This window comes from Struthio camelus, chromosome W (genome assembly GCF_040807025.1).
Source record: "Struthio camelus isolate bStrCam1 chromosome W, bStrCam1.hap1, whole genome shotgun sequence".
Classification (NCBI taxonomy): Eukaryota; Metazoa; Chordata; class Aves; order Struthioniformes; family Struthionidae; genus Struthio; species Struthio camelus.
The window spans coordinates 55250891-55275643 of NC_090981.1; the positions used below are offsets into that span (position 1 = coordinate 55250891).

At 35.7% G+C, this 24753-nt stretch overlaps 1 protein-coding gene across 5 annotated transcripts in view; it reads right to left on the bottom strand.

Annotated features, from left to right (window-relative positions):
- The window catches only part of LOC104147790 (NIPBL cohesin loading factor), a 154235-nt gene that overhangs the window by 27890 nt on the left and 101592 nt on the right, over positions 1–24753 (bottom strand). For all 5 annotated transcript variants that reach the window (XM_068924704.1, XM_068924706.1, XM_009680645.2 and 2 more), the window contains 9 exons: positions 12035–12217; positions 7995–8192; positions 7738–7809; positions 7515–7604; positions 6159–6262; positions 4351–4437; positions 2004–2235; positions 1115–1266; positions 624–704 (listed from right to left, as the gene is read on the bottom strand). In XM_068924704.1, coding sequence (XP_068780805.1) covers positions 624–704; positions 1115–1266; positions 2004–2235; positions 4351–4437; positions 6159–6262; positions 7515–7604; positions 7738–7809; positions 7995–8192; positions 12035–12217 — 1199 coding nt within the window. The remainder of the gene's footprint in view (positions 1–623; positions 705–1114; positions 1267–2003; positions 2236–4350; positions 4438–6158; positions 6263–7514; positions 7605–7737; positions 7810–7994; positions 8193–12034; positions 12218–24753) is intronic.

Consider the following 24753-nt stretch of genomic DNA (forward strand, 5'->3'; position numbering starts at 1 on the left):
TATTATCAAATATTATATATGATAACATGCATTTAACGTGGCATTCAAAAACTTTATTTATTTCATATCTTGTTCTCAACCCATTGCTTTGTTTTGCAAAGCATGCACTTCTTTGTAAAAATGCATTAAAACTGTTTTTCAAACACGGATTTTTTTAAAATCTTCAGATGACATAATTTCTATTTAAAATGCTGTATACATATATATATATTTTTTAAAGATGTCAGTGACAGAATAAACTTATTCCTTATTCCATTGCATAGATTCAAATCCTGGCAAAGGAAATAAGAAAAACCATACTGATAAGTTATTTCAAGATGAGAAAGGACAGATGAGCAAGGGGATCATGCTTACATTTTAAACCACATAACCAAAATTAAGCAAGACCCTTATTTAAGTAGACTACTTGTTAACATAAAGTACTCCGCAAATCAGAGCAGCTCAGATATATTTCACACTGTTTCTAGATTATGATATCAAACTATAAAGACATACAAAAAACCAGCTCTAAACTCTAATTCTCTACCAGCAAAAATACATTCTATGTAAATGCCCTAAAAACGCTAAGAACAACAGGAACATGAAATACAGGAACATGAAATCTCAAAATAAAGAGTACTTACTGCAGTTACTAATTTGATGGCACATAACTGTAGTTCACTGACATTTTCTACAAAGAATGGTGTTATTCCCATGGATGATACCTATCAACAGAAATTATGCTAAGTATATTTGTTTAATAAATATCTATTTGATAGCTATGCAGTTTTACAAGCGAGTTATACATTCAGCAGAGAAGGTAGGTCTTGTTACAACATTTATTACTTCATATTATTCGCAAATAAAGCTATTAAAGCGTATTTGAATACAACCATGTTTAACTTTTTAAGTGTACAACAAAGCCAGATTTGAACATTAAATGCTCTTCTCCTTCAGATAATATACTGCACAACGTAAGTCAGTCTGATGCTAATCACTAAAATAGTTTGTATTAATTTCACACATCATATCAATTGAGGCAACCATGCTTTAAAATCCCTCCATGGAAAGAAAACAAACAAACAAAAAAAATCCACCATCTTTCTCCAACAGAAATTCTTCTGCTCAAATTTACCTGAAGAATAGTTGTATCAGTAAGAAGCTGTATCTCCAGCAACTCTGACAAACTGCTGACAATGTCACAAACTTTGTTATACAACATCACTATAACTCTTTGCTTGTGGGTGGAACACTTGGCACGTTTTGCTTTTGAACTTAAAACACCACCTAGAAAACCAAAAAAATTTAATTTTTTTAAATGTTTTAATTACATCAAACATTAGAAAGGTGATCATTTTCTAAAAAAAAAAGTCTCCCATGCAACTCCAAGACTACACCTTTATGAATATGGTTGCTACCAGAAGAAAAACTATTAGTAGCACCAGCAGGAAAACAAGAATTTCATATGACAGATTAATTTTTTAGAATTGTTCTCTGAATTCTGGATCGAAGATTTAGGCACCCACATCTGAAGGTTACATATCAGGAAAAAAAAGGTCTTACTTAAACAGAAATCAAAAAACAACTGTCCAAGGCTAGATAGTTTTCACTGTAATAAGTCATTATATACACATGGAGATTCTGACTATAAAACCACTTATTCACACCTGTAGTATCTATACACAGATGCTGAACTTCAGACAAACTTCTGTATACTTTGGTTTAAATGGTTATACTGCTGTTATTGCAGTAAATCAAAACGTTTGTACAAACGGCTATTCAGAGGACACATTCCATTCATTGTTATTCCACTCTACATCTTCGTCACCCTTCAAAACTCTCGCAAAGCATTAATTCAGTATGCTGGATGTGATGTGAAAGAACTGTCTGTATAAGACCTTAGAGCATTTAGGAAAAGTCATACCACTTATATTAGCATAGGATAGAACTATTAATGCATGTTTTTCCGATGTGCAAAGTTTTTTAAAAAAAGGTTTTTAAAAAAAATCTCTTAGCATACTAACCACCATGGGGATCCACTCTATACACAGGGTCATACTGAGGATAGAGAGTGTTCTGCAAATGAAATTTTGTGTATTGAATAACTCTCTCTATCACATCCTCTATATACACAGCTTTAGGCATATTCGGTGATGTCATAATATTGATAGCTGTAAGACAAGCATCAGCAGATTTTGTCACTCTCTCCATAATAAGATCTCTCCATAATCTCTCCTCATCTTCAGTGTCATTGTTCTGTAATTGACAACAAAAATACGGTAGTGTGGGCCAAAAGTCAAATTTTTATTCTTACCAAATAAAACGTAACAATAACGTTTTAATGTACACACATACAAGCACATACGAGAGGCTGTGTTGCCTTTATGATCAGAAAGCAGTTTGTTTATAAGTTAGCTAATATTTGTTTTACTAGCAACATGTTTGTGTAAAGTCTCTAAAACACAAGTCTTTATTATATCACCATATTCTTCCAGTAAAACACAAAAAATTTTCTGCGCATCATCAGCAAGAACTATGAAGAGAGGTTCCTACTCTCTCTACATAAGGCTAACGCACTTTAAGAAAAATCTCAAGCTCGTTCACCTCGTGCTTTCTTCAAGCGGCTAACGCACGCTGGTTGCTGCTCTGACCAGTCTAATTTTTGCCCCTCGAGGGGACTCTTACACAAAGAGCCCTCGACAGGTCTAAGAAACGGCTGAGAACGGAACTTCCTCCGCTTGGCAGGTGCGCGGAAAACTGTTCCAGTATCAGTACGTTCAAAATTTCCTTTCACATATGTTCACTTAGATTTAGTGCAGGGAACAGAAGCTGTTTATTTCTGTGCTTGCACAAGCTATAAGCAAACGTGTGGTTAATTATTTCAGTAGTGCTGGGCGGCCGTACAGTTAACAATGTTATCAATAGCAGAATCAGGGAGAATTTCTAATAATCTCTCTGGTACAAATACAGCCATTACTAATAGCCTAGAGAGAACACTAATTTCTAACTACATCTTTTTTTTCCCTTTTGGGATAAGAGAATCTAAAAATATCACAGTGCATTGTGTACTATCCATGTATTTGAAAAACTAACAGAAACCTCTAAACCAGAAGAAAATCCCTGTAAATTTCCTGGGTAAAACACCTTTAAATCATTTATTCCTATATAATCCTGAAGGTGGCTTAAAACAAAAAGTTTTCGATCTTTTCTACTTTTTTGCTCATTAATATTAGGAATAAAAGAGTCCGCAATCCATTCTGCCTTTGAATAATACCCTGACATGAAGGTAGGATATCTTCATTGCACTTTAAATACCCTGTGTAAAAGAACGTAAGACTCACCAAAGGCTTTCTTTGCCATAAAGATCTCAATTAAAAGGTTTAAAAGGTTTTAAGAAAAATCTAAAACACGTTTGTCTAACGATTGCTCGCTTTTTAATTGAAGTTTTGTCTCTGAATTGCCACTATGTGGCAACTTCATTAACTCTCAAGCTTTACTACCAAAAGGTAAAAGGAAGAAAACACTTTAAAAATATCTGCATAAGTAGAATAGGAAACCAGCAGTTGTTTTCACTTATTTTTCATATTGCTAAAGACATTCAGAACTATATTCTGAAACTTCAAAAAGAACAAAATAGATGAAAATACTCAAGTACAATTAATGTGTCTATTGTTCTCATTTACAAGTGCAAATGCTTCTCAATGTTCATAACAACTCTCCACTTCTGCAGGCTAGCAGTTTTTTTGGCTAAAACTTTTGCTGGAATATTGTGTCGACTAGAAAGTTGAAAAATAAATAAATACCACATTTCAACCTCATAAAAACTCCAAAATCTAGCACAGTTTTAAGTATATCAGAGAAGAAAAACCCTAAAAAATTGTTAGTTTTGTTTATGCTGGTATGTTTAACCTTGACGTGTAAGAGCAGACTGAAATATAGTGCCTCCTCCATTCTTGATGCTATAGGGAAGAATGTGCTCTACACAAAAGCAATGCTTTCCTCTATTGTGGAAAGGAAGTTTTACGAACATGTAGCAAAGAAATTTCAACTCTCTATAGGTTATACCAGTTACTATGAATATATCAGGATGACAGTATAATATTTAAAACTTGACTGTTCGCAATACATCTGCTTGTTAGCAGTACTATAGTAAAATATATTTATTACTGAAAGAGTATTAATCATTCTTTACCTTGAATGCTAAAGTTTGACGATCTGAATCACAGGCATCTTAAATCAGAAATTTCTTACACACTTACGCACACACACACACACACAGATCCCCCACTTGAAACTATCACTAAACAGGATTGGAAGTGAAGAAAACTCTACCCTAAACAATGACATGAAATGATGCAATTTGAAACTCACGTGGTTAAGTAACGTAGAAAGCTTTGACCCATCTTGAATATTCTTCTCCAAAATATTCAGGACCTTTACTGTTTTATCTGTTGAGAGCTAAAACAAGAACATGAACACATAAAACAGCAGTAGGAACATAAAGTCTTGCAAATTGTTTTAAAAGATCCGTATAAATGAAATAATACGTTATGCAAGTCTGGCATTAAATGCAACTTGTACGCACTTTGAAATTAGGGCTGGATCTTGGCTTGCCCAGTTTCTAACAGGGCAATGACTGAGTGTTGGTAACTTCGTTAAACTAGTGAAACATGTTTTGCAATCAAACTCCATTTCCAGCTAGCAAAATCCACAGAAATAGATTTAAACTGCCTATCTGCCAGTAGCATGTAATTATACACTCCTGATTCTAGAAACTGGAATTTACCAAAGCCAAGTATCAATCACAAATTCTAGATGGCCATACAGAGCTTCATTAGAAAAAAAATTCAAGGCTTACAACCAAGTAGAATTGAAATTCTGTAACACTTTGGTACTAGCAGACAGGAAATTTATTCTTAACAACAGTATTAACTTTGAAAAAAAATAGCATGTTGATAAAAGTAGTTCCAGCTCACCTACACATGTTCTACAGATTCAATGTTAAATAAATATTACACTACACTAAACCTGGGAAGAACCAGTTTGATTCATCCAGATACTATTGGTGCTCAGCTCTAGAAGCAACAAAATTCTGATTTTTGTGTTAAATATAAACATACACACACACACACATATATATATATATATATATATATACACACACACATGCGCACGCACATATGGATGAACACATGAAGGGCAGAAAACAAAGGTAAAGGCCTAGAACTATGAGGAAGTAGAAACCCTCAGGCTGAACACATACTACAAGGAAGGTTGGGAGGTTGAAGAAAAGGCTAGGAAGAATATCTAAATCTTGGATTAAAGAAAAACATTCCAAGAGTCTTGTACAATAAGTGGCTTCACGGACACTTCACAGACATAATAAGTGGGCATGGGAAGGCATAATCAGAGTTTAATGTAAGACTGTCCAAAGCAAACAGTTCTAGAAAGATAAGGAGAGCAAGAACATTTTTTCTAGAGATGCGACACCAACAGTTTGCAACAACAGAGAAGATTCTCTTGACGTGAGGTCTGTAAGAGTATGACAAAGAAACCACAATTTGCAGCCTACAGAAAATGATTCTATCACCTGGAGCCATACACCTTCTCAGTTTGAAAGGGAGATTTGGGGAGAAGGAGGAAGCAGACAATTCAGTGAGATGCCGGATGGATCTCTTACATTACACTGATGGCATATTTCGGAAAGGGTGAATTTTTTGACTTTGACAACATGTTCCATTTTACTGTGGTTGCTCAACACTGAGGAGTAAATCTGAGACTACAGGTTGATGTGAAAATAATTATTTGACCATTTTACTGCTCAGGCATGTTCTTCATCTGTGATACAGCTGAGAACTCAGGTGCCTTAATACATTATGCAATCTATCTTAATATCTATCTACTTCATTGCAAAGCCAGGTACCCCTTATTGTGATATATGGTGCACTGACACGCACCGACACAGAAAAGGAGCGCTCAAAAAATTGTCTCAGCTTCAGAGGCAGTAATAAGCAGTTAAGGTGCAGCAACTTCAGCTAAGTCAGCAGAAGGATAACTTTTTATAGTATCAGTCACATACACACCTGAAGAGGGTGGAATGTTACTACAGGGGACAAACGCTTTCCATATGTTAAACAAAATTAAATATTCAAAAAGAGTTAAAGGCTATGAAGATGTACCTTGTCCATAATGCCCATTGCCTTAATTTTTGCAGATTCACTACCCAACTCGCTAAGCTGATGTTTTCCCAGTAGCAACTCCTGTGGAATCTCATCATCATCACCTTTAAAAAAAAAACAAAACAAAACAAAGAAAATTAACAATCATATTTCTAATAAGGCTTCAAAGAAAGCAGTACTTTATAGCCGATATGAAAAAGCCAACTGAAGAAAATCTATTGAAGAACTGATTTTCCAAACAGCTAACATCTAATAGTTCCATTTGCGAAGACCGATGATGATGACTTTTGGATGTGTTAAAAAACTGATTACTTATTAGATATGTCTGATCGTATGCCCTGAAATACGATTTAAGAGCCTAACATCAGGTATCCATTTCTGAAAGTCATCATCAAAACATATGTTTTAATATAGCAAAACCCATTTATTGCAGTTCTTAGGGTTATCACCCTCATTTCAGTAAAAAAAAAAAAAAAAAAAAAAACTTCAAATGAGTATAGTTCTAATTCTACAGGTCAAATTTGGGGCAGGGCAATGGATGAAAAACAAGTATGAAACTAGGTATCTTGGGATACACTGTGTCCTGGTCATTTTTACCCTTACATATAACATGATGTCACAAGACATACAGAAGGAAACAATGACTTCCCTTTTTAATCAGAGAGCATATACGTGATTTCTTTAAAATCTGTAGCTTTTTGTTTAGCATCCTACTCCCATCCCCTAGCTACTAATCCTGTGACAAAGGTGGTTGAAAAAATTATATGACTGCTCCATTAGCCATTTCAGTAGAAAGTCATCTTGCTCAACATGAATTACTTCATCAGACACAAGCTAAGCTGGCTGATTTTCCACTGAAGTGGATAAGGCATATAGCGAGATTCAGTGTCTCAGACATAAGTATGCAAGTACTCTGATGCTCAAGTTGAATAACCAAGTTCTATTAGGTCAAACGCCACAGCAGATGCAAAATTGTGTGTTCCAGAAACTATCGGCAAGAGAATCATCTTATGTTAGTGCTGTTTGCAAAGACAGGCATGTAAGAAGATAACATCCTAATGACGTTCCAAAGATGTATCCCTTCCACCCAGGTAGACAATCATTTATCCTCTTGCGACTTCTGTCCCTTTTGAATTTTGCAGGGAGAAGGATCTTCTTCCTACAGCTGCAAGTGAAACTGAAGAGTAAAGGAATCTACTCAAGGTGGAAGCCAAATAGGTGTAAACACTGCATACCCTAGCATGTACCATAAGCAATTAAGTCACAGAGAAGGAATGCTGCAAATATTGAGATACAATTTTTTGTTTCTTGTGCTTCTAATTGGGGGAAGCATTTTGAAAAATTCTGAAACATTACCAAAAGCAGTAAAATCCATGTCTTCCAAATTTTCCAAAATATTCTCTATTGAAGCAGTAAACCTTTTGAAAGTTGAAGAATCCATCATTTCTGGTGGAAAAAAAGAAAAGAAATGCATTTATAGTTATTTTATAATATGAAACAGAAAATATCTGATAAACTAATCAGATAACTAAACTAAACTAATAAACTGATAAAAGAAAATAAATCTTCAAAGGATTACCTTCAGGTGTTAGTTTAGGTTCATAAGCTTTCCTCTTCTTCTGTTTTTCTTTTTTCTTCATTTTTCTAGCCACTAATTAAGACAGTAAAGAGTGAAATAGATAATACTTCCTATAAATTGAATAAAGAATTATTTACATTTTTTATGCTTTATTAAATAATGCATGAAAAGATACCTTTTAAAAAAATACTGAGTTGTATACTTTAATATTGCATTAGTATTAGGGAATAAAATAAAATTATATAATGATGAGTTACCCTCACTGAGGCTAGGAGGAGGAGAATAATCATCCATGTCAGAGTCATCGGGACTACGATTACGGTAACGGCCACTACCAGAAGTCCTCCTTCCTTCATGATAATGGCCACTTCTCCTATGATCACCAGAACTTCTTCTGTCATGCTCTTCATACTCCCACGCTTCATCTCTATCCTTTTTATGTCTTTTCCGAGAAGCTAAAAATGAGGGCATTTTCATTATAAATACAAAATTTACACTTTTAATAGCTCAAAATCATGTATTTACAAGTTCAAGCAAAACGCTATTGTAAAAAAAATGTTCTGTAAAACAAGTGAACGCAACAAAACTATAATATAAAATTCCTTTCATGAGAGAACACCGAGATAATCTCTTCTTCAATTATCTAAATTGTGGCTATACTAGGCACCCAAGTTCCAGTTCAATGATTGTTTTAACCATCCAGCACAGCAAGTTCCCATCAGACTTGACAGAATATCCTTAAGCAATTAGATTATTTTGCCAAAAAACTTACAATTTTGCCTTGATACACCTTGCACAAAATTCAGTGCAAAGGGAGAAAGTTGGAGCCTCAGCTTCTGAGCCAGACAGTGAATATGTACCAGGTTATTACAACTAGTTTTCAGTCAGGACCAAAAACGTTGTATAGAGGAACAGAGTTTTGATGAAAAGAGGACATCTGGGGATGGGGGGGGGGGGTCTTTGTTTTTTCAGTATTTTCGATTTGTGCACTTCGAAGGGGAGAGGGTGCTAAAATTTAATATAAATCAGAAATGCAGGAGATATTAATTGTTTCATCCATTAAATTACACAACTCTCCATTATCCAATGTAATGGGATAACTGGGCTAACAAATAAAATGTCTAAAATAGAACATGCTGTGAAGACCAAAACGGTTCCAAAACATTGAATTCTACACTAGCAGATGTTATTATTCTTGTGGACCTGCGGATAACAACCCCGATGCCTGTGTCTCTCTCTATCCCACTCTCCTGAGGTTTAGAGAGGTACGATTGTATATAGGGTTGTTTCTGAGTAAACTGGCTCCAAGCACTTAAACAGAATTGTAACAGAACTTACAAGTCCTTTCTAAAACCCCAGTTTATCAAGAAGCATAGTAGAGAGGGTATTATATATACTCGGATATATAATACTGAAGTGTGAGAGCTATTGCGTAAGAAAGTGTCTTACAGGAGAAGACCTTCTGCATCTCATTTTCTTTCCTCCATGAAATTCAATAGTTTGTGGAGCTAGACTAATTCCATATTTTTAAGTGCTGAATTTCAGTTCATTTTGAGGTTGACTTACCTAAAACTTGACAGGTGAAAGATGTTCCATAGGCAGCAGTGCCTAACTTTTAGTCCAACTGAGCATTTAGGGAGTGCTTTCATTTGAACAACAATTTTAAAAGGAGACTTTCCAGAGCATAATAATCAACTTTCTAAATTTGCTATCCTGAAAATTCTACTCCAGGGCATTATACATACTTGTGTCTTCTCCTTTGAAACACAGATGACTTGTTTCAGATTCCTGATACTGGAAATCACTTAACAATTTTGCTAAATAACTTGTATTTCACCTTGTCTAAGAAATGAGTAATTAAATCGTAGAATATTTTTGCTCCCAAAAGCAACTCTAAAAACATCATTAGTCCACCCCCTCAATGATTTCCAGACTGAATTTATTCAGGTTAGAAATATATGCAAGTTTTCTCTGCTTTCCTCAAACGTCAAATTGGGGTCTGGAAACACTAAATTTACAAAGGGTCTCCACAGTTCACAAATGATCGGTAACAATTTAAATTCTCTAGGACAAATTCTGACCCCAGCTACTTCTCCATGAGAAAGGTAACTTCTAATATTGCTTTCCAGTGGAAACTTAGGCTGACTATTTTGTCACTGCTGCATAACTAAATAGAATGAGTTATAGCTGTGTTGGCTCTGTAAGGCAAATAAGAAGAACACAAGAACAGCTATCCAGAATCTGATCATTGCTCTACCAAGTCTATTGCTCTGAAGTAGTAAAAAATGACTAAAATGTCAATTTTAAAATAATGTTTCAAAAATTATTAATTTCATACATAAATAAGGAATATCCAGAATATAAATACCCAGTTTTCTTCTGAATTCTGCCAAGTGTTTATGCACTAATCCATTTTGCATTTACTTTATGAAAAGGATTTCCTTTTACCAATTTTGAATTTCTCATCATTTCATTTAATGGAATGACCCTTCTTCATGAGATGCTCAAAGAAATTTATCTTCTACAACAATCACTTTTTATATACTTTTAAAAAGCATAGTGTCAAGTATACAAAAGAATTTTGAAATATATATAATAACACATATCTATTCAGTCTATTGGACATAAATCTTCCATGGTCATTTTGTCTCTTGCTTTCAGTTCAGTTCTACAGTATCCTTTGAGAGATGTTATCATCTCTTCTTTAAAGCAGATATTGTCACCGAGTTGTTCAGAATCATGTCGAGATCTCTTGAGTTGCTATAATGAATCTAGGATCCCTTAAAGCATAAAATTACTGTGAAACTTTTTCTTAATTTGCGTTATTTCGTATTTCAGCAGCCACTGTGGCTAACGGACAGATTATTAAGGTCTCTCTGAAATTTCTGATAATCCTCTCCATTCCCAACCAATTTAAATATATTCTTTTTTTTTTTAATTGATCCTTTCTTTAATTCTCTGTTCCAGATTATTAACATCATTAACAGACGATGTTATACAGTAAACAGAGGTTTTAACATACAATCCTGAATGAAGCAAATAACCATTAATCCTTTGCCATAATGAAGATCAGTAGAAAGTTACCTCAAGATCTCATACTCATGGTCAAAGCAGCATCATTTTGGTTGTATTTTAAAAGAAAAACAAACAAAAAGAGGATGCTCTTTTCTGCTTCTCTGAGAAAGATTAGAGAGGCTTCTCAATCATACACCCCTACACATACAAAATTATAAGTGCTACATATCCATTAGAGGAGAACTTGAAACATGTTAAAAATCAGCACAACAAAAACGTTCTCTTTCGGGGCCTAAGAAAGACTAAGGAGAAAAACTTCTTGTATTTGATAGAAGTTCAATATAAAGTTTATATAAACAAAGGCAAAAAGAATCTAAACTTAAATAAAATCGTTATGTGAGCTGTCTTCTCAGGTTAACAGAAACAGGTGTGTGTTCTGTAGCACTGTATAAGTAAAAAAGCTAAAAAGTACCCACTGTGAACTGATCCACTATTTCAACAGCGTTTCTTTTCAGTGTTGACTAATTGATACAAACTACCTATGTTCTTAGTAGCAGGCAGGAAATCCCTTCCTAACCTAGATGTCGACAGCAATTCTTTTTATTTTTTCTGGACACACATACCCATTATCTGATCACACCACAAAATCCCGAACATAAGCTTTCTCTCTTCCTTTGAAAACACTTAATTCAAGACCAGTATCCAGTAAATGCTATTTTGAGAACCCATCAGAAGTAATCGTCAGCTTGCCCAGCAATATACCAGGGAAAAAAAATAGAAGAAAAAATGTTTTAAGAAGTTTCTAGGCAGTAATATTCTCAATTTATCATACCAGAAAAATTCAAGAGGGGTTGTTCTGCTTCTCTTACCAATGAAACCAAGTAATAATTTTAAACGTATTTATTGAAAATTTTCTTTCCATAGCTTTGCATATAAATTTTCTGAGCTGCTTTACATGGTATTTTCTTTAATCTGATCGTTCAAAAATGTTTCAAAGCACAACTAAAAAAAAAAAAATCTAGATAGTGGCTTCCCATAAGGTAAGAAGAGAAGAAAATTTAACAGCTAGCAGCTTTCATCTTGAGTGTGAACTGAAATTAAGTAATTTTTCTTAAAGGAAGAAAAAAAAAAAAGTTACTTGGCCAAGTGGTTGCCTGGACACCGACCTTAACTTGTTTTCATAAGATTTAGGCTAGCCAACTTTAAAAAATATATGTATCTTTTGGTAAGAGCGAAATATCAGCTTTCTTTAGTGGTAGAAACAGAATTATGTACTACTTACATTCAAAAGCTTCTTCACTGTCATTGTCTTCATCAGAACTGATCTCAGCATATTTTGGTTTCTCATTAACTGTGCTACGTTTGCGCTTGTTCATTTTCACACGTTCACAAAGTGGCATGGTGGATTCAATTTCTGCCAGGAGCTCAGGAGGCAACTCCTTTAACACTGACTGATCTATGCTACCTATTAATGGAGAGCAAGAAGAGTACATGTGAACTTGAAGATAAAAATAAGGGCCCAAAACTACAGACCTGTCTCAGGAACTGCTTACATCCACTAACAATACCACAGTAAGATATACCCAAATGTATTTGACAGCCCTTTCTAAAGTTGTATATATTGTTCACACTGCATCTAGAAATTAACATCATAAATTTCACATACATCTCCTTCAATAAAAATTCTTTTTATCAGGCATATACAAAAAACAAATTCAAATCAGTACGTTTCCTTTGTTAAAAAAAAAAAAAAATCCTTGCTCCACTCCCACAAAATTTAGTCTTATTTTGGTTCATTCTCTGGATTTGTTGATTTTTTTCTGAAAGTGTACGTAAATAAGGATTCATTGCACCTCGTTATAGTTCTCTTTATTCTCAAGCACGTTCCTTAGCATACATAAGACAGCAATCTTCCCTGCATCAGTAGGTAGGGGATAGCTCTGGCAGAGGGTTCTTATCCTTAAACACAAGCCAACTCACTGACACCCCAACTATATTCCAGATTGTTTCTTACCTCCTAGTAACACTTTTATAATAGAACACAGAGTTTTACGTAATTTTGTTACACAGCAAAGTTGAAGGATTCTTGTTTAATACAGACAAACAACGAATTGGACAACATGAGGTTTTCTTCCACTGAGATACACAGTTACACAACACCGCGCCATTCTCATTGCGTTTTGAAACTAATACTAGGCCTGTATAAAGTCAGATTTCCTGATGATCTCCAAAATTTACAGTGAACACTTTTGTAAGTGACACAAACAAACCAAATTGGTTCAGTGTTTCTTTGGGTTTTGTTTTGATGTTTTATTTATCAAAGAGTCTGTTACACAGATTTGAAAATTACGGGACTGAACTGTTAATCTTTTTCCAAAAAAAGAACAAACATCTTTGTCATAGTGCCCTTCTCTCCTTCCCAAGGTATACACTACATCATTTATAGATAGAGAGGAAAATCATCTGCCAATTACTGTGTATAAAAACAAAATGAAACAAAAACACCCCACCCTGCAAGAAATCATCCTCTGAATTGTTAGCCACTTTTAAATTGCATTAACTGTTCCACTAGTATTACTTTTAAAAAATCTATTTACATTTTTACACTAACCTACCATCTTCTTGTTCTTTTTTTTTATTTAAACATCTTTAATTGAAATTAGAAGGGTCTTAATATTAGAGAGCAGTTTCCAGCAGCTCTTAACCTCAACAAAATTCAGAAAATTTTAAAAGGTAATATATATTTCTGTTTTCCCATTTCTCTACCTCTAAAAAAACTGCCTATAAGGAGTGAAACAAGCAGAAAATTATTTTTCTGTAATCCCCAAGTATTTTTAGCTTGTCATTTCATTTAAGAGCAATTTAAAAAATATTTTACTTAAATATTGGTTACTCTGAGCATTTCTGAAGTGAGGTGGGGAGATATCCTATCTCCCTGCTTCACCCGCAACCTGTGGTCACTCTTCTATTTGTTTCCTTTAAGAAGTTGTCATCCTTAGATATTCACCATCTGCCAAAGTTACCCAAATTCTCAATGCGGTTTTGAAAAATACTACAAAATATTTCACAGTGGGATTAACCACGGTACTGACCACTGATTATTCTTTGTGGGCCAGGCACTTCATTGAGGATATGGAAATGTATGCCAGCCCCTCTGCCCGAACTACCAGCTGATTGGACACCAGCTACTGTCTAATCTGGAAGTTGTCTAGCTGTATTAGACTGGTGGTGTCCTCACATTAATCACCCATGTCTCTTAGTAGGGCTGTACAACTTCTGGAGACGCGTTAGCTTACATCCAGCCCCAGACTAGAAGGAAATTCATATAGGCATATGTTTAAGATTATTTCCACAGATGCAGACCATTTGCTAAAGGGCCGCTGACCCTGGTTCGCTAACAAACATGCTCAATTTTATATACTGTGCATAAATTCACTGAAATTAATAAGACTACTCATAGAGCTTAAAGCCTCCTGGAAACCCGGTCAAATAATGACATTGCAAAAAGCAGCTAGGAGTAAAGGGACAGGAGTTGCATTAAGATAAAGCAAGAAGCACCAAGACATACATCAACAGAAGTATTTTCTGTAAATGTATCGCAAGCCATTCCCAGTCCATTACGAAAAGTAAATTTAAAAACAGCATGATCAGCAAAATTATCCAATTACCTGAATTGCTCTCTCCAGTTAAGAGATATTTAAGCTCAGAGTATAACCTTCCCCTTTTTTTATTTTATTAGAGAATATGTAAAGCTTTTTTTATTCAAGAAGGAAATAGCAGAAAAGAGAACAAACAGAATTATTACAAAGTTCTCTACAAGCCATCGTCATAGTTTTTGTTTCTTTCACAATGTTACCTGGAACAACTCTGCTGCATGCAGCTTCCTTAGCTGCTGAGGACTGTAAATAACCAAATCCAAAAAGAGTTTTAGGCATGCAATACAAAGCAGTTAGACATGACTGCACATGTATCAACAGCTCAGAAATACACGGGAAAGAGAGAAATACACTTCCCATCCTTCTAAAAGAAATTCAGGAATATGACATACTGTGGGACTCCAGTCAAGAGGTTATTAATATTTATTATTCACATTATGTTGAGTCAGGGCAACCCACTCGTCCCTCATTAGTAACATCTAACTAGGATCTTTCTTTCAGAAAGTACATTAATTATAAAACATGAAACTCTATTTGTTCAGAGGAATACAGAAATACTAGAGAGGACCCAGTTATTCATAAAAATCCAGTAACATAGCAACAAACACTAGGTTATAAATCCCATGCCAATTCCTCTTCAGGTTACAGGATACTTCTCAAAAACCGTTCAAAAGGATATACAACACAAAACCGTTTGACAATATTTACAAAAACATGTATGATCACCTTCATTCTTTCAATTTGTCGGATAAGTTCGCTGAGACTTTCTACCCATGTTTCCTGTCTCCATTTTAAGCAATTACATTCTCCTTATTTTACATGGCTTTTTTAATAGCAAAGGAGAAAGTAACTTTACTAAAAAGATACTCCACAAGTTGATAAGAACGTCCTCCAGTAAACTAAGCTTTCTGAGAAACTGTCCTCTTCAATGAAATAACTATTTTTACAACACGTGTGATGGGCATACACAATATGCTTGAAACAGACTGCAGGCATCAGTGGTCTTCAGGTAGCATTTACACATATTCTCAAAGCCTCCACAATTCCAAAAAAAGAAAACTGCCATCCTAACCCAATTTTTGCCCCACGGCAAGGAATCTCAACATTAACACACCGCACATTAGTGACACTGAAGGATGAGTCACAGAATAAGAACAACTCATCTCGAAGAACTGCATACGTGAACAACCATTTCTTCTTCAGTGCTTGTCCAGATCTATTTCATGACTTAAATATTTGTTGCTTGCTGGAAGAACATGTTGTTGTTGTAGCAGTACGATTGCCATGACCAACAGGTTTCTTAGAGAAGATACTGAAGAAGCTTGAGCTGTTACTAAATGCCCACTGACTGTCAAGATACTTGTTTCTTACCATGCAATTCTTTACAAAATGTAAAACAGTATAAAAATCAAACGAGAAAATCCTCAGCCAAAAATGAGCCAGGCTTCAGGCCTCTCCCCATATTCTACTTCAATTTGGGAAGCTTTGCAGAGTGTTTTGTCCTGTATAGTGAGAAAACTTCTACAACTATCTAGTGGATGCAACTTTTATTCTCTTCATGTATGGCTTAAGAAAAAAATGGCAAGGCACAGATCCAACTCAAAAGGTTCCACGTCACTTTTTGTTCAAGGTTTGACATGTTGTTTCAAGCTTGAAGAACTGTCATTAACTTAAGCTAATATTTTGCAAAACTTAAATCATTAGAGGGATCCAAAATCACATTGCTTTGAATTTGCATGTTCAATAAACCTCCCTGCTTCAGGCAGATGCATCCATCACCAGAAAGCCGTCAAGATCGGTTGAACAGAAAAAGCCATAACGTCATTACTGACTTTTATTCAATTCATTCAATGTGAACAGTACAGCTATTTTGATACAACAGCGTTCAGATTATTTTCACCTGGCTTGGTATGACAACTTGAAACAAACAAGCAGCTAAGGAAAGGGGGGGGGTGATATGTTTACTGATGCTTAGGTCAGCTTTCCAAGACCAGAGAGGCCGCTCCTGCCATGAAATCAAAAACAACTCTAATAAACTTTATTCTTTTGCCAGTAATGATCTGCCTTTACTTTTTCAAAGTAGGAAAAATGGTTTACATTTTAGTGCAATTTCCTATGAATTAACCAGCCAATAAGATTCAAGAACATCTGGAAGCCTAAACTCTGAATTGCCACTTCCATAGCTCTAAGAGACACTCACTACAATGGAAGTGATCATAAAGGCAGATAAGAGTTTGTTTACGTATGGTTACTTCAAGATGCTTTAGATATCAAAATGACCTGCTTGCGCACGCACCTATAGTGGCACATGAACATCCGAAGAAGCTCTTGAAGCACAAAGCACCCCTGAAGCTCATTTTGAAATCAGCTAGGTTTATGTTGATGACATGCTCTGCGCAAACTAACTCCCATAAATATTGTCTTTTCCACTTCTGTGCGCTAATACTTTGTAATAAGGAAAACTACAGTTAATGAAATTTTGCAATTGTAATCTCTATATATAGCTTGTATTTTAAAATGAAAAACTTTCCAAATGCCAAGACATTACATGAAATAGCCCACAAAAGTCTAAGAGGGAACAGTGCTACTTGTTTTGTGAAGGGGACATGAAACTTGACTTTCCAGATGTTGGTATTCAGAAATTTTAAAATTTAGCCACTCTCCACGTTCTGGGGCTTCTACACTAATGAATTGTCACAGATCTTTGTTTTAACATTAAAAATAAATATTTACAGATTACAGCTTAATTTCGCCCTCCTCTCACTCCTTTTTAGCCACAGAAGCCATCGCCTGCTTGCTTCACTGTTACTCCACAGAGGTCAAGCTCACTCTCCTTAGATGTGCTCTCTGAGCATTAACAGTGAGGCTGTCCCAGCAGTTTTAATAACAAGTGAGACTTCAGGTTTATCTCCCTTATCTATCATCAACTTACTGTCTAACTTCCTCGAGTCACTTTGGGTTACTACCATAATTACACCAATAAGATCTCCTATGTAGACATATATGAAGGAATGAAAACAGTTTTTTCCTAGCTCATCTCAAGCAACTTTCAAATTCTCTGACTATTTCAAATAAAATAACGCTCTTATTCTATAACAAGAGTACCTTCTTTCTTCTTGTTGGACAGTTATGTCATTGCAACTACAATAGTACAGATTCACAGCTTAAGTCTTTTACAATTACTCAGGCAGGTAAGTTTCTCTTTTAGACAGAGAACGGAAAGACAAAATAAGGGATGAAAGTACTTCCCTACTTTACAAAAACGTTTGGAAAATAAACATCTGTTTAAAATAGTTAAGTACTATTACAGTATAGCTTTACATGGAGAAGGGCCACATAACTACCTGTGACTGATAACAACTTACCTGTGAAAGCTGAAGACTTTCAAACATCCGCCATGGTGCAGATCAAAAGATATTCTTTCCAAAATATTCTCCCTTAAAACGTTCTAGTACTTTACAGCTGGGACCTTCACTGTGTCCCTGTCTTGCACCCAGAGACTCAGTGTCCACAACAGCAGTGTTTCCTTTATACGGCACATGAAGTTCACCCTTGCTCAGGTGATCTAAGGCCCTAGCCCACCAGCTTCACGTTCCTCCAAGAAATTCCGTACCCTGGATAGTTTCAAGAATGGAAAGGGAAATGCCAGCAAAAGGCAACGTTTTTCCCAGAGAGGAATTCAAGAAACAGTGAAGGTACATCTGCTCGTAACATAGAAGTCCCACTTTCATCTCAATGCCATCATCAGCTGAAGAACATCCAGTCAAAACTAATACCAAAAACAAATCTGACAAGCAGTCCATCTGCATCAGTAGGTTTCCTCCTTCCTCCCCTATTCTCTGCCTCAGAGTTTGTGGAAGGGTACGCAGGTATATCCTATAAACAGGATACAAGCCCTCTCCCAAGCTTCTTATCCTCATCTTATTACCACGTATAAAAGAGATCATTCCTGAGCTCAGTTCTCACACACTCACATACACACACCAGAAAGCGTGGGAGGCCCCTCAATCACCACCACCCAAGGCACCGGGCACACAGAATTCTGTATTGCAAGGGATCTGGAGAGAGGGAGAAAATCAGTTTTAGAAAGAAGTATGTCCTATATGATTCCACAGATCCTGGTCACATGGGGGCAAAGAGAGGGTCCTGAACACATCTTTGAAAATGAATCATTTTTCCCCACCCATCCCAATACAATACAATACAAGCAAGATCTCTGCAGACAACAAGCAAAACAAATGCAGTGATTTAAATACAATTTCTGACTTTTAAGATACATCGAGAAGTTCTGCTTTTACCTTGCACTGTCATGGAAAAATTCTTGGCCTTCAGCATGCAAAATATCATCATCGGAAGCTACTCCGTTGCTTGCATCCTCTAAGTAACTCAATTACATTGATGTGTTAACCTCTAACATGAAACGTAGGAAAGTTGTTCACAAGATATTTATCAGTGAATATACTTAAGGAACCTTTATCTGATGAAAACAACTCAGCAATTTGAAGAACAAATAGCTCTCTGCCTTCTCTATTGTATTCATAGGTAAGATTCCCACTGAGCAAGAATTAAATTCAAAGTTTCAAGTCAATAGTTTAAATTTTCTTAGATGAAAACAGCCACCTAGAAGAGGTGAAAATGGTGAACAACAAAAAAGTTAATCTACCAGGAGCAAATACTTGAACTTTGGCAAATTTCCCCTCTGTTAAAAGAAAATCAAACCAAAGCTTTTGTCCGTACATCCTTGTACATAAGGTAAGAAATAACATTTGTATTCATTTAGATGCTTAGACACATGAGTAAGTTTGCATTGCACATTGTAACGTTAGACAATTTACTGGCCATGTTACAATGCATTGTTGCATAAATTACTTATGCAAAATAATCTTGACTGAGCTTTTCTCAAGCCCACAAACCAAACGCAGTTTCTGACTTCAACATAAAGGCTGATTGCTCTAACAAATTAGGTTATTAATTTCTATCACTTCCCCTTGTCAAAGTTATTTTTCAAAAGTAAACTAATTAAACAATGCACTCCTAAATCTCCAAACAGGAAAAGCATCATATTTTGGATGAACCAAAGTACAATGAAACTAAGAAGTTCAGTCAAGTTTATTGTTACTGTTAAGAACGAGATGTGCAACACGTAAGGTTCACTCTTGTTGCCCTGAGAAGACCTGAGAATAACTATGAAAACAAGCACCAGAATATTCACCATAGTGGCAAAGACAAGCTAACTTACGTAGCCTCCAGGCAAAGCAGCACAGAAATATCTCCTGTTAAGGCAACAGAGCAGTACAAGAAAGGACTCCAGTATGCAACTGGTGAATTCCTGCCAACTATTAACAAAAGATGCTTATCCAACATACACTTCTGAAAAGCTAACACCAAAAGCCCCCAGACAGCATGATGCCAATAGGCACCCAAACATACTTTTTGGGATAGGACACACCAGGCCTAAAACATCCCTGTAAGTAGAAATGATTCGTTCTGGTGCAAAGCATGCGTAAGAAACGAGATCTTCCTAGACTACTGTATTTAACAGGTTATAAATAATCTGTTTTTAGCTTTTGACTAAATGATGCCTGGGATATTTTTGAACTGTGATCCTGTTCAACACAATCTGAAAGGGAGAGCAAAAAAACAAATTTGGATTAAGTGGACAAAGTACATATTAAAATGAATTCTCTGTAAACCCAACCCATCTTTAAATACTTCTAATGCCACCAGGGACAGGCTGCTCCTCTTCTAGTCAAGTTCCAAAGAGGCAGTCACTAATGGCCCAGAAAAATGAACAACAGGAAGATGTAGAATTCTTACAAAAGTAATATGTTTTTTTCTAAAAATCCAGTTTAACGTAGATTTTAAGAGGAGCTCCAAATACCGCTCTTCAGCTGAGAAGAATCACAATAAAACAAAACTCCTTGTGGTAAGCAACGGAATTTGTCCTCTGCTTCTCCAAAATGGGGTATAATTTACAAGAGAAAGTTATGACCCATCTGATGCACTTGTGCAGCCTGTGCACACGCAGGATGATTAGTGGGTTATTACTCTTCCTTCCCAAATATAGCTTCTACCAGGAACTCAAAGAAAGTGATTCTGAACTCCAAGTGTATGCAATTATGGACTTTCACAATGGAAATCTTTACAAAAGCACAATCAGGAGTAAGCAAGCTGAAATGCAATCTTCTTTTCCAAAGGAAGTGTATTTTCACTCCAGTTATTTCCTGCCAGAACAACTGCTGGTCCTGCTGACTTCACAGAGTACAACAGTTTGCATGTTTCAGCACTAGAGGTTGTTATTTTCAAGGGTTGTAAATAAACCTGAGTGAACTTCAAAGTTGTATTGATGTGATAATATCCACAAGCTATCTTTCTCAAGGGTTTGCTGATTTTGTCTTTATAGAAGTCCTACACAGAAAGGATTTAAACAAATGTTTAAATTCATACTCCCTTTACGTCCACAGCCTTTACTTCTACCTGCAAGCATAGGTGAGTAGCTTTGCTGTGCTGCCCAGGAGACAGTGGGAAGAGGCACAAGCGGGCTCAGCGAGCCACCAGGACCTGGATACAGCTTTGCGTGTCCTCAAAGATTCCCTTTCTTGCCGTTCTTAGAAGCCAAGTGCCTAACTGATTACTCTGCCTCACAAGCAAGACTGCTTCCAGCAGGGCTAGAATTCAAGGATGGAGCAACATGTTGTGCAAACGCTGTGGAATTTTATTTTGCTCTAACCTACCGCCGACTACCTGTTACGGTATTCCATGTTCTGAAAAATTCATTTGGAAATGAATTTTCACACAAGCATAAAACACAGCAAATCTAGAAGCACTATATTAACTCTACAATATTAAAGTCTAGTAGGAGTAAGCTGCAGTAGAATCTCCAGTTGTTCCTATAAAAATACATACAAGGAGCAGCTTCATAGAAATGGTTTATCTTTACTCAAATTTCAGAACATAGCAGGAAAGAATAAAGTGCAGTCAGGAAGATCCGTAGGGAGCAACGAAAACCTGAGGCAAAACAAAACAAAAAAAAAACCCACAAAGTCTTTCTAGGTCATATTGGAAGATCCAAAAGGTATTTCTGCACAAGTCTTCCAAAACACCCGCTCAGTTGCCCTAGAACTAAGACTTGCATTACATATAGGGAGCTAACTTTGAAAAGCCAATCCTCTAAACACACATACAAACCTACTCAGACCTCTCCTTACACAAGCAAACAATTACAGTTTCTGTCATGTTCAGAACAAGTAACTGAAACCGGTAACAGTTCTCATTTCAAGGTAGCTGATCAGTAGAGCCCTAAGAAGCAGCAGAGAAGGTATTCACCGAAGCTCTGAAAAGGAAATACAGCAAATATGACCTCATCGCTGCAGGCAGAAACATGAAGAACGGAAAACTTCCGGGCATCTCCCACAACATAAATTTCTATTAACCGGGATTAGGCAGTTATAGATGTCAGAACAAGAGTGTGTTACAATTCATTCTGACCTGGGAAAACAGGCCACAAAATTTCACCACATTTCACTTGATAAAAATGCCATGAAAAGAATTGCTGCAACTTTCCTCCGAGCTACAATGCATCTTCTAGCAAAACGCTTAAGGATGAAAACAGAGAGAAAAACGTTGCTTCTTCCCAATAAATGCCCAAGGGACTGGGGGGATGATTCAATCTTAACAGTCACATCTTAGCTGAAAATATGTACAAAATTTTTCTGAAATCTAAGTTGTGGATTTTAAAAATGGAGATTTACCTTAGTAACTTCTTCCCAGCCCCTATAACTCCACAGTCTCTGACTATCCTCCTAGTTATATAATATCTTAACAAATTTTCAAACTTGACTATAAAATGATTAGAATGTTTTGTCTTTTTACAGTGCCATGCAAGGCTTATCTGCATGCAAAGTAAAGCTACGATTTTCACACTTACTTTTATTAAAATGATATTAAAAGTTATACAGACTTTCAGTTTACGAAGCACTTATTTTAGCTTAAAACAATTTGATTTTGTAAGCGTATATAAAGTAGCATAAGTCCCCCCCCCAACAGAACGACTATCTGAATGGTGTTTTGAACTAGCTGAACTAAACTGTATTTAAGCTAAACCACACTTTTTGGTGTTGCATGTAATAAGGCTAGTAGAACACATTCTCTTGAGGGATGGAGGGCTCAGAAAGAAAAAAAAAAAAAATCAAAGGACAAGAAATACAAGGAGATAAAGAAGGAAAGAAAAAAGCAAAATATACTAAGCTATATGGAACAAGAGGAATGGGAGAAGTGGGATGGAGATACTAAAAGCAATACTAGAAAAAAATTGCTACTATCTATTAAGAAAGATAGGACTAACTAAATGAGGCATGTTAATGAAAATTACATTTCCTAGTCTGTTAACATTTTTCTAACTGAAGGAGTAATACAGTGAATAACATATTCCTCTCAGTTTGAGGGAGGATGGTTTTGTAGGAATGACATGGGTATTTTCTATATCATTTTGTCAGTTTGTTGCCAAATAGACTTTGGCTTATCAACAGGTATCTATATGAATTAGGAATCTTTTAAGCACACTAGAGCTCACCTTACTATTTAGTATAATACATCCTAGGAAATAGCAAGTAATTTATCAGGAAATTAGACAAGAAACGTAAAGCTAAAAATACACATGAAAAATACAAAGATCATGACAATTTCTCCAAAACCTGCCTGGCTGAACACCCAAAATTTGATTTGTAAGTGAAATCTAGTTACAGCATTCTCTCCACGAAACTTATTTTTAATAACATTACAAGAATCTTATTTGGGATACAATAGCAAAGAGACCGATACTTCCTTTAAACATTTTTTTTCCTGAAAAATATATCCCAAGTTACAGAGAGAGACACATGTATGACTTTTGCAGACACAAAATACACAAAAACATTGCAGAAAAGTTAAAAAACTGAGTTTAAAATGAACGCGTTGCTCACGTGACGCAGCTACTAGTCATGCCGATTACAGAAGTCATTCAAACCATTACACATTTTCAAAACAAACTATATAAATAACCACATACAAAACAAATTACAGAAAAATGTAGTTCCACAACATTTCAGAACGTATACTTGCACCGTACACAGCTCAAAGGGAGCTGGAATCTCTAAACATTTTCTGCATATATAATTTTGTGAATTCAAAGTCTGTCTTTTGGAGATTAGTGCTGGAACCCGTAAGAAAGCTTTTAGTATTCTCTGTCACGAATATAAAGGTTTCATTTCAAATCTTCAAACTTTGGTGGTATCAAAGGTGTCATAATCCTTATGTCTAACTCTAGATACCTATTCTTGTTAGAAATGGAAATCTTGCCTGTTCTGAGCCTCAGAAAGAGAGAAGGAAAACGTTTGTAACTTCAGGATAAATAGAAAACATTTAACAGGGAGGTTGAGACTTTACAAAAAAGTAACATTCATCTTGAACCGCTAAGATGCTTTAAGGGCCCGAGAGTCTATCACAATCCGGTTAGCAGACAGAGAACAGATGTATCACAATATATTTCTTATACAGACATCACCTCTGCATATACACGTGCACATAAATGTGTTTACACATTCACAAAAAATGATTCATACATCATTCCTGATCAAATAACCTTGTAAGAAAACATTTTAATCTGAAATTCATAAGCAATGAGGTATACCTGCGACCATGCATTCATAAATAATTCTGTATAAAGCTGAAATCCTCTCCTTTGACACTTGATTTGTCTATTTTGAGACATACCACCTCTATAAACGTAACTATGTAAGAAATGTAAATGTATATTTATCTAGACTCTAAACTAAAAAATAAAGTAACCCTGCTGGTAAGTAACCTGGCTTTCACAATGTGAAATGATCTACTTCAGTTTGAATCCAAAAAAGCCAAAATTACAGTACCAAGAAGAAAAGCAATCATTAAAAGTGTTAACGCAGCAGAACGGACAAACAATCAGATATCAAACCTACCAGCTATACTGATTAATATACTAGCCACACTATGAGTTTAAAAACGCCAGCAGATTGTTTACCACTTAAACTACCTTTTCCTCTTCCTGCATACAATGGACCTTACAGACAACGATGTCTGCATTCTCCTAAAGACTCAATTCTAAAATGGAAAGAGAGTCAACCAGTAAATACAGAACGCTTTTGTAAGTTTGCTGTCACACAGCCTAAAGCGTAGTGGCTCCCCAACAGTGTCATATTTGTAGCGTAAAAGAGACAGATGGGATTTTGCAACAGTGTTCTTATTGCATCATGTCAAAACATCCCTTGGAAAACTGCACTTCAGCTCTAATTAAAAATATGAAAGAATCTTAGGGCTGGTCTACATAGTA